Below are 11,861 nucleotides of genomic sequence, written 5' to 3' on the forward strand. Positions count from 1 at the left end.
TTGAACCCCGGTCTTCTGGAGAAGCAGCTGGTGCTCTTAAGAGACATCTCTACAGGACTAATAGTTTTTAACAGAGAAAAGGGGTTATATTAGCTTATTTTTCTTCTAAGTAAAATGCTTACTTCATTGGAATAAGCATTGGCTGAGGAAGTATAAAGATTATAAGCAAATACTATGATAACCTCAAATAGTCATCAAGCCAAGACATGTAAAGAAATTTTTTCTTTTTTTTTTAACTTCATTTATTTAGTTATTTATAATTTATTTACTTTACATCCCTATTGTAGTTCCCCCCATCTCCTCCTGGTCCCACCCACTCTCTCTTCCTCACTCTTCTTCTCCCCTAGTCCTCAGAAAGGGGAGCCCTCCTCCCCTACCATCTGACCCCAGCATATCAAGTCTCATTATGACTGCCTGCATCCTCTTCTTCTGTGGCCTCCCACTAGGAGGAAGTGATCAAAGGGCTGGCAACAGAGTCCATGTCAGAGACAACCCCTGCTCCCCTTACTAGGGAACCCACACAGAGACTGAGCTGCCTAAACTTAATAGCTCTCACAGTTGTTCACACCTCCAAAATATTCATCGCCCGTATTCATTTAAACGTTAGGTTTTATTAAAGTTATCCAGCGGCGCTGCTGCTATCTTCTATCTTTTAGCAACAGTGAGATACCTGTAGAATCAAGAACATGCTAGGCACAAGTCTATCCTCAAATACTTTAAAAAAATAATTAAAACCACACACACATACATGCTCACACACTTAACACAACTCTGCATTAAACCGTGCTGTATTCACATCCATATATAGTATATATGAAGCAACTAAATGACAGCAAATGCTATTCCTTTATTCAACAAATATCTTATGCTAAGTAGCATGGCACGGTACTAGGCCATGAACTCAGTTATGTTAAGTGCTACGGCAAAAACCAAGGATGTTACAAGAATGCCTTAACACGAAGAACTCTGTACTGAAGACGGAATTTTAATTCCTAGAGAACCGAATTTGGAACATCACCACAGTTGTTCGGAGTACTCCATGGTGACAGCCATCACCTACATTCAAGATCCATCACTTCTCCCATTTTGCCTCTTAGAGGTCTAGGCTTCAGTTTCTTTTCTTTCACATCACTGCTTTCCCAGTACTGGCTCCTTAAACAGGCCAGCCTTTGCAACTTCAGTTTCTGTTTGGTTTATTTTCTTTTTCTTAAAGCCTCTGAAGTCACCTTCTTTTGAATTTTGTTCAAATAATTTCTTCTAAGTAAGTATTCAACTAATGAATCTATACTGCCTCGAGTTGCTCTTTTTTTTGGGGGGGGGGCATGGGGAGGATTGTTTTGCTAAAGGAAGCATCGCCATCCTGTAAACACATTTTATCGTTTTAGTTATTTCTCCCAGTTGGCCTTGAATGTACCCTCTAGTGGAGGATTTTTTTCTCTATATTATGTCTGCAATACATCTTTGACACAAAGCAGTCTGGCGCATTGATACACACTATATACTATAGTGAAAACTGTGTGATTTTGGTTTCTTAAAAAAAAAAAAACCAGAGAAATGTAATGGGAATATGTTTTTGTTTTAATCCCAGGTTTGGGGATAAGAGACAGCTTCACAGCAGGAGACTAGGATGTGCCTTGAGTTCCGGAACAGCCAGGACTACTGCACAGAGAAACCCAGTGGCCTAGAACTTGCTATTTGTAGCCAAGGCTGGTTCCAACTCTGAATGTTTTGTCTTCTGTGGCTTCCTCAGTGGTGGGACTGCAGCGGTGTGCCACTACATCCAACTCTATGTCCTTAATGAGTGCCCGTCAGAACCTCCCACATCATCCCCTTGCTTCACACTGCTGCTGGGGGCTTCCTAGAGACTCGTGATGATCCTGTCACTGCAAAGCCACAATCATTCACAGTTCCCTAAAAGGCTCGGGACTAAATCCAAAAGAATTAACATAGCACTTTAGAACCTTTAAATCTGATCCTTGCCAAACTTTGTAAACCATGACACTTAACCCACCAAAACCTCTTTTACTTGCCACATGCTTGTCTCCAGTCTAGTCTCTCAAAATTCCTGCCAACGTATAAATACCTAAAAGAATTTTAACTTTAACATCAGTATAAAATGTCATTACTAGTCCCAATCATCACCTCCTTGCCTTTCTAAAAACTGTACTTGGTAATTCCTTAACACTGCGTGTGTGAGTGCACGTGAGCACAAGTCAGTACATGTGCTCCTGGGTGCCCCTGTGTGCCCACACAAGTCAAATGAGTTGTCTTGTTCAATTGCTCTCCACTTCTCTTTGAGGCAGGGTCTCTCACTGAAGCTGGAGCTCACTATGTGGCTAGACCGGCTGCTGGCACACCTCACAGATGCTCTGCCTCTGTACCAACGGCAGGCACACAGTCAGACCTGGCTTTTTACATGCATAATGGGAAGGAGCAGTACGCACTTTTAATGACTGAATCATCTCCAAAATCCATTGAATAGCAAAAATAAGTCAACGTAAATAGTAAACACTTCCAAAAAGTGTTTGCAAGTATAACCAATAACCTAAAACAGACACAGGTTCTTTAATTTAAAAAAAAAAAAAATTTGGAGGCCTGAATTTCAGATTTTCATATCTAAGCCTCTTCTAAACAATAAGTTCTCTCAAATACTTCTTTCTACTGTATTTTATGATTCCACGTCTAAAAAGAACTATTAATTAGGGAAAAAAATTAGGAAAGTTTGTTTGTGTGTTTTTAAGCTAGGGTTTCTCTGTGTAGCCCTGGCTGTCCTGAAACTCACTCTGTAGCCCAAACAGGCCTCGAACACAGAAAGCCACCTGCCTCTGCCTCCCAAATGCTAGGATTAAGGCATGCACCACCACCACACAGCTTAAATTAGGAAACTTAAAATTACTTTTTTTCCCCACAGTTAGCTTCAGCAAACATAGTGACATCGTATTTCAAAATAAACAGAAGCACTAAGTGTGACACCCAGTGGGCAAAGAGTCCCTCTCATCAGGACAAGACAAAGAAAAGAAGAAAAAGGAAAAGCTTGAAGGCCATCCATCTCTCAAATTCCCCAACAGTCTAGAGCAAATGAGCATTTGGCCATTTAACTTTCTTTTTTAAACTACAGTTTCTTTATTTGGTTTCTGTGTGGTATGTGAACATATCAGAAGACAACTGGAAGGCGTCAGTTCTCTTCTTCCACATTAGTCTCTAAGACCAATCTTAAGTCAACAGGCTTGATGGCAAGAGCCTTTATCTGCTGAGCCACCTCTCTTCTCTGGTCTCATTTAACTTTTAAGTTACAAGAAAAAAGCAAAACAAAACTCTGCTTTCTGGAATAAAGTAATAAAAACTAGCCCCCAAGAAGTCTCCATGAAAAGCTAATATTCTAAAGTACAAAGCATACAGCACTGTTTATTTACTGATTCCTACTGTCTATCTGCAATACCCTGTTTACCAGGCGCTCTTAATCCCAGCAGTCTATAGCAAAGAGAATCATCCCTCCCATACTGCTAGCAAATGCCCAATATACACTAATTATACTGTAATACAAAATGACTTATAAACCAAGTTTGTGTATGATATTGGGGAAAAAATGCTCTAAAAAAGGATTCCTATTTTTAAGATTCTTATATTGAAAGCAATAATCTAGTCGCAGAACATTACAGTACAGAGAATTTTAGGTTAGTATTTAACATACTAAATTCAGAATGGCTTTTCTTTCAGAGAGAAATGTTATCATTTACAGTTGTCACCCCATGAGGTGATATGCTTAGCACTAAGAAAAAGTGAACAAATGTCTTTAACTATAATGACAAGTCAAGCAGCTTATACTGTTAGCCACTCTAAAGGATAGTAAAGACTAATGTTTGTTTTCTAGAGGCTTACACTATTTACCAATAAGAGAAGATCCAAAAATAAAGCCTCAACAACTGTGTTACAGAAACATTCCTCAACTATATGTTATAATTAAATAAAAGGGTTTGCTTTGTTTTGTTTTGTTTTACATAGTGAGAGAGAGAGAGAGAGAGAGAGAGAGAGAGAGAGAGAGAGAAAGAGAGAGAGTGTATGTGTGTACACTTCTGGAGGTCAAAGAACAACGTGCAGTTGTCAGTTCTTTCTTTCCACCATGTCAATTCTGGGGACCAAACTCAGGTCATCAAGCTTGGTGGCCAAGTATCTTTACCTGCTGAACTACCTCATAGGCCCCTAAAAGATTATTTTCTAAAACAACCAAAAAACAAGAAGAGGAAGAGGAGGAGAAGGAGGAAGAGGAGGAGTAGGAGGACATACTCAAGATCAAAGTTAGCTCCTCTAGGGCTAGTCGTCCCAATACTTGGGAGAAGGAAGCAGAGAAATAAAAAGACAGCCAGGGTATACAGTAAGACATGTATCTCAGAAAAACAAGCAAGTTTTCTGTTTGCTGGCCTGTGTCTGTCAGGTCTCCTTACATACTCAGACTGGCACTCACCTTGTTGTGTAGGCTTGCCTCAAAGTCGAGGTCTTCTGCTTCCACTTCTAAAGTACCAAGATTATATACAGGCTAACAGGCATATGCCTCCATATCCAGCTTGCTGCAGTGGATTTAATTAATAAACACATACATGTGTGTGCATGCATGTGTAGTACTAGAAAGTAAATGATCTGCTTTTATCATTTATATTAGGAAGCTAGAGAATTTGAGACCCAGGGGCATAGGAGGAGATGAGGGAAGGAGGGTAGGATTGGGAGGGGGATGAGGGAAGGGACTACAACTGGGATACAAAGTGAATAAACAGTAATTAATATAAAAATAAAAATTTATTTAAAAAATAATTTGAGACCCAAAGAGGGTTATAAGACTTGGTTTTTTGTTTTTGTTTTTTGACAGGGTTTCCCTATGTAGCCCTGGCTGACTTGCAACTCACTATGTAGACCAGGCTGGCCTCAAACTCAGAGATTCAACTTGCTTCTGCTTCCAGAGTGTTTGGATTCAAGGTGTATGCCACCACACCAAACTATAACCTTTTTTAAATCATAAAATTAGAGCTGGGGATGTAGTTCAGTCTAGCACATGTGAAACCCTGGCTTTGATCTCTAAGACTGATCTATTGATTCTCACACATAACACACATGTATACATCAAATAAGTTAAAGAAAGTGCTGACTTAAAAGAAAAAAGAAAAACAGTCATCCTAACAATTAAAAATGGGCAGAGTTGGGTATTTTCCCAGAGACAATATATAAGCAGTCAATAAAATATTATGCTCAATAGCCATAGTAATTAAGGAAATACAAATCAGAAACACCGTAAGATGCCACTTCACACCAACACATGTGATTATTTGACAACCAGTAAATAACAAGCGTTGTTAAGGGTGCAATGAGACTGAAACTCTTACATTGCCAATGAAAATGCAAAACACTACAGCCATAATAAAAATAATATGGCAATTTTTCAGATAATTAAACTTGAAATTGTCATACAATGCAGCAAAATTTCACTTCTGAGTACGTAACCACAGGAATCAAAAGCAGGGACCTGAGGAAATAGTCTCACACCGGTGTTTATAACAAGTGGTCACAAGGCAGAAATGACTCAAATGTCAGTCAGTCAGTGAGTTCACAAACAGACTCTACCTACATAATGGTTTTTATTTAGTCTCAAAGAAAAAAAAAAAGAAAGAAAATCTCTCACATGCATTTACAATGCAGACAAAACTTGGAAGAGATGCCAAGTGAAATAACTCAGACACAAAATAACAAATGTTATACAGTTTCACTTATATGAGGTACCTACAACACTCAGAGAAAATAGAAAAGTTGGCTGCCATGAACCAAGAGTAGGAGAAAAAGAAATTACTATTTTATGGATAAATTTCAGTCTGGGATAATGAACAAGTTCTAGATTGATAGTAATGACAGATGCACCAGACTGTCAATTTCCTTAAAGCAGTTAAATACTGAAAAACAGCAAAAATGATTAACTTTGTTACATGTATTTTATACTAGTTTAAGCCTAGTTATCTTAATTCCCAGATTACTTTCATTCCATAAATTCAAGTTTCTTTTTTATTTTTATTTTCTTATTTTTAATTTATTTGTTTCTTTATTGTTTTGTTTTTAAGGCAGAGTCTCACTTTATAATAGCCCTGGCTGTCCTGGAACTCACTCTGTAGACCAAACAGGCCTCAAACTCACAGAGCTCCACTTTTCTCTGCTTCCCAAGGACTGGGAAAGGCCACTATGCCCAGCTAATGGCTTTCAAATTTATTCATTAAGGTTACCCTATGTCACAGGCTCAGGCTGAGACATCAGCAACAGTACTAATTTAACTGGCTGGCTGACTGACTGACTGACTGACTGGGTACAGGATCTCATGCAGCAAGGCTGGCCTCAAACTCCCTATGTAGTCAACCATCAACTTCTGGTCCTCCTGCTGCAGACTGAGGCAGGGGCTTTGTGCTGTTAGGCAAGAATGCTAACTACAGCCCAGCCCTATTGTCAGCAATTCTGGACATTCTCGAGATCATTTCCACATTCAGACAACTTTGCAAGACACCATTAATCAGCAATGTCAGACATCCTTAATAAAGCTCAATGAAAGAAGGATCTATACTAAAATCCTAAAGAATGTATCTAAGACTCTTCTATTACTTTTACATATTTAGTGAACATTACTGAACATTATACAGTAAATAATCCTTAAAAAATAATACTATTATTCTATAGTTTAAAGTTTGAAATCTTTAATACTTTCTTTCTGCTATTCTTTGGAAGTACTCTGCTTTTACTGTTTACTACTAATTTTTAAAAAGAAGTGAGTGTATGTGTCTGCCTAATGGGGCTTACAAGTTCTCTTCTTTCTCATGTTCTAGCAATCAGCTCCAATCTTTATAGTCCATGTAGCCTTGTAGAAAGGAGTTCCTGAACTGCTCTGTGATTTATGTTTCATTCCTTGTAGAATTAGAGAAATAGTAGGGTTAAGATTTGCATTCACATACAGTCCTACTTAGGCAATGTCCTTTCTTCCTCACTTAAAAAAAAAAAAAAAATCTCATTAGCATCTAAAAACAATTCTCAAAAAAAAGATTTGTTTGAGCCAGTATTAAGAATTATAGTAGAAAATGGGGGGGGGGGGGGGGGGCAATCAGTGAAAAGAGAAATCTTAGGACTTAACTTTTCTCAAAATATTCCTGGAAAATATAAAAATGTTAAAAGCTATACAAATCCTAATGATTCAAGCACTAAACAAAATATATCAGGGTACAGGTATTATACCACCATGAAAGATCAGACTTAGTAAGAAGAAACCAGTTTAGAAAAAACTCTAGACGGGGGAATGGACAGTCTGAAGTAACTAAGCCTAACCTGGCAAACAGTGGACACCTTGATATGGGTACCTTTGGGTCTCTACCATACATTCACAACTTAGGACACGATTAGTTCCAGGAAGAGACCACCAGATATAAGCAAACAATACTAACAAGTTTAGAGTTCTAGAATCCAGTTGTTAGACAATCACCATGTGATTTTAATCATTTGGACTGTGGCCAACCCAAATTAAGATATGCTCTGTGGATAAAATATACGCTGGATTTCACAGACCTCACACAAGAACATGTAAACTCTATCAGTAATGCCTCTTGCAGATTTACACTATAAAATGTAGTTCAAGTGTACTGAAAGTAAAATATTATTAAAATTCGTTCCACCTGATTTGGGCTTTGTTTTAATTTTTTATAATGTCTGTGAACACATTCACATGTCTAAGTCTGTCCAACACATCCCAGAGCTCAGGTAACAGTGTAACATGAAATTTAAACTGTGCACATGGCTCTGTCTTTTTTTTTTAAGATTTATACAATGTTATGCATACAATGTTTGTCTGCATGTACACCTGAACACCAGAAAAGGATACCAGATCTCATTATAGATGGTTGTGAGCCACCATGTGGTTGCTGGGAATTCTCAGGACCTCTGGATGAGCAGCCAGTGCTCTTAACCTCTGAGCTATCTCTCCAGCTCCTCTGTCTTATTTCTTAATGCTACCCAAGAAGATACAAAGCAGAGAGGCACGGTGGCGCACACTTGTGATCCCAGCACTCAGGAGGCAGAGACACCCAGCAATGGGTAAGCTGAGGCAGAAGGATCTTTAGTTTAAGGACAGGCTGGGCTACGTAACTATGACACTCTTTGAATAAACAGGGTTTCTCTATGTAGCCTTGGCTGTCCTGGACTCCCTTTGTAGACCTGGCTGGCCTTGAACTCAAGAAATTTGCCTGCCTCTGCCTCCTGGAGTGCCTGGGATCACAGGCGTGTGCCACAGCAGCCAGCTAATATCTCTTACCTTGAATTTTTCAGAGGAAGTAAGATAGCCAAAGAACAAAGAGCACCCAAAACCTACTAACGGCTACTCATTCCTTTTCAGCAGAGATTTACATGTCATGGCGCTTATTTTTAATTAATTTTGGAGATCAAGAAAGTAAAACCTATAGTTAGGAGTAAACAGTTTTAATACTGCAATTTAATACATATTCTTTTACCTGATGATTAAAAACAAAACAAAACAAAAAACTTGACCAACTGCCTAAAGCACTGTTTTAATTATTAAGGCAACACCATTCAAAAGAACTTTCTACCATGATAGGAATGCCCCATCTCTTATACAGACCAAGCACTTAAAAATGTAGCTTACGAAACTGAAAAAGTCATTTTTTTAATTTTAATTTCAATTACTGGATTTAAATAGCAGCAAGCAGCTAGTGACTATCATATTAAAGAGTACAGGCTTAAAACATATGTAAGGGGGAAAAGGCACTGAATTTCAACATTTCATCCTACTGTTTTTTTTTTTTTAAGGTTAGGGGGAGTTACACTATGCAGTGTAGGCTGATCTTGAACTCCCAGCTTTAGCCTCTGATGTGCTGTAATTACAGACAGGTGCTACCATGTTCAATTTAATATTCTAATTTCAATAATTTACCACAAATGCTTGAGGTATTCCTCTCCTTCCCCGAAAAAACAAAACCAAGAACACCTTACTCTTTGTGGATCAGGTTCTTCCCTAGGACACTGAACCACAGGTTTGATCCTATCTCCTTTCTGTTATATCTAGCAAGTATTTATTTTATCCTGTATTTATACGTGTGTCTGTGTGTGCGTTCACATATGCACCACGCTCATGTGTGTATGTTTTTAAAATAATCACTGTTGCCTTTTAAAACTGGGTCTAAAGATAACTATCATATATAGAATAAAGATGTCAATAGACTTACCAAATTAGCAATATTTGTTTCATAAAAACATATCTATCTATAACTGAAGGGAAAAGATAAGATGATAGTATATATTAAAATCAAATCTTAGCCAGATGTAGTGTATCCTGACTTTAACCCAACATTCTGGACCCTGAGACACGAGGATCCACAAACTCTAGATCGGTCTAGGCTGCACTCCAGGCCAGTCTGGGCTAAAAACGTCATTCGACTGTCTGTGGTCTCATCTCTACTTAGAAACTCTGTGTTAATGTACTCTGTAAGACACTGTATGAGCCGTCTCAGACAAGAGGTGTAGACCAGTGTCATTCTACCCTGTATACCTTCCCAGGAGCATTTAAAACTGGCTAAGGCAGGGGCCAGGGAGACTGGCTAGCTCAGTGGCTAACAACACTCACCATCAAATCTGACAATGAATTCTGCTCCCAGGGGCCACATGTAACAGAAGATAACAAACTTCCAAAAGATGTTCACTGACTTTCAGGGATGTTCCATGTTACACATGAAGGCCAACACTCACACACATATACACACAAATGAATAAATGCATAAAGTAATAATATTAAAAAGTTAGGTAGGCTAATGCAGTAGGACCTGGTTATAACACCAACTAATAGAAATTCAAGGTAGGAAGATCAACTGAACCAGGAACCTGGCTCAACAAATGAATGAATGAAAGTTTTAACATGGTTTTTTTTTTTTTTTTTTTTTATGTTGTTTTTGTTTGTTTGTTTTCAAGACAGAGTTTCCCTGTGTAACACTGCAGACCAGGCTGGCCCTGAACTCATAGATCCACCTGCCTCTGCTGCCAGAGTCAAATGTAAAAACTTAACTGCCCACTCAGCAAAATGGCCATAATAGATTCAACATAACAAAAAGTTAACCAAACACAAAACTCAATAATGTTCTTCTTCAAGACAGTCTTACTCAGATAAACTCTCAAGTGTCACAAGTGTGGAAAGTTACTGGTTCTTATAGCATCCTATTTGTTTATACTCTTATTAGCAAATTTAGTGACCAACACAAGACCATGTACTGCAGAACAATGCCTCAACTATTTAAGATAAAAATACTAGATATCCTTTTATCTAATTATGTGAGGACTAATTTGTTTCAAATGGCTAGTCATCCTCATAAATTTAAGAGTCCTTTAGACCTATACTTGCTGCATCACTAGAAGGTGACTCCATTTGTCTTTCAGTCCCCGGAAACCACTAACAAATTAAACTACATCCAGAATACTAGAAAATTATTATCTCCCCTAGACTTACTATATAGTATTTATGCCGCTATTCCAATTACTTCAGAGGATGACACAGGAAGACTGCAAGTTTGAGGCCAACCTGGACAACTTAGAAAGGCAGTCTCAAAATAAAGACACAAGAAAATGCTAGATACAATGCAGTATAGAGAACATTTGCCTGCCATGTATGACGGCTGGGTTTGATCCCCATTAATCACAAAGGAGATGGGGAGACAAGACACAGAGACACAAGACAGGAAACACAGACAGTAACACAGTGAGGTGGTGTGTGTGTGGTATAAAGCAAGCACAGAGATCAGAGGAGAACACCAGGTGTCTTCTCTCCCATTCTCCATCCTATTCCCTTGAAACAGTCTCTCACGGAATCTAGATTCAATGTCACAAATCTAATTCAAACTCAATAAAATTAAATCTCCTAAAATTAAACACATCTTATGCAGAAGAACACAAATTTACTTTAGTTACAGCAACTTTAGCAACTTAAGATTGGGCAATCTGGGGGCCAGAGGTGGCTCAGGAGTTGAGAGCAGCTGGCTGCTCTTGCAGAGGACCTGGACTCCATTCCGTCCCCACCTCCAACACAGCAGCTTAGTCATCTTTAGTCAGGCAGCAAACACTCACACACCATACATCCATGGCAGACACTCACACAACCACGTAAAATAAAAACAAGCCCTCAAAAGCTAACTGAGGAATGATTAAGGGCCAACCCTACACAGAACACAATCAAAGAGCATGAGTTCAAGACCAGCCTAGCCTACAAACCAAGTTCTAGGCCAATCCTGGCTACACAGTGAGACACCGCTCAAACAACAAACAAACAGCTTACTCAACGCAAGAAAATTCTTAAAATGCATAAAGGGAGAGGAAAGTAGTTGAAGAAAGTGAACTACTTCTAGCACTTTGCCAACATTAACTTCTGAACATGTCTTTAAGATAGATTAACTAGTATACAGCTCATAAAATTAACAAACATCAATAATCAAAAGAGGTAAGTAAGATGGCTCACCTTTTATTTATAGGTTTTTCATCTTTCTCATACGGCTTCACAAACCACTTGCCAATTCGCACAAAGTTTCGGTTCATTAGACAACGCTCCAAGAGATTGTGAACTGCTTTGAAAAGCAAAGTGCGGCATTCATAGGAAAGGCCATTCTCCCACACTCCATCTTCCTCTTCTAAAGAAGAGACCGAGTAGAAAGTTAGTAGGACACCTAAAACATGACAGATCAATGTCTATATCCATAGCTCTCCCGTTTACCTCAGAATGCAGAGCTGCAATCTTTCGATCTCTTGAATATGGTGTGTGTGTGTGTGTGTGTGTGTGTGTGTGTGTGTGTGTGTGTGTG

The 11,861-nt window shown here is 38.6% G+C and overlaps 1 protein-coding gene across 2 annotated transcripts in view; it reads right to left on the reverse strand.

The window, feature by feature from the left end:
* Med13 (mediator complex subunit 13) overlaps nucleotides 1-11,861 on the reverse strand; it is a 90,690-nt gene that overhangs the window by 67,176 nt on the left and 11,653 nt on the right. For both annotated transcript variants that reach the window (XM_055619581.1, XM_055619580.1), the window contains exon 3: nucleotides 11,522-11,690. In XM_055619581.1, the coding sequence (XP_055475556.1) occupies nucleotides 11,522-11,690 (169 nt within the window). The remainder of the gene's footprint in view (nucleotides 1-11,521; nucleotides 11,691-11,861) is intronic.

The sequence above is a fragment of the Psammomys obesus genome, unplaced genomic scaffold, assembly GCF_907164565.1.
Source record: "Psammomys obesus unplaced genomic scaffold, mPsaObe1.curated_primary_1811, whole genome shotgun sequence".
In the NCBI taxonomy this organism is placed as follows: Eukaryota; Metazoa; Chordata; class Mammalia; order Rodentia; family Muridae; genus Psammomys; species Psammomys obesus.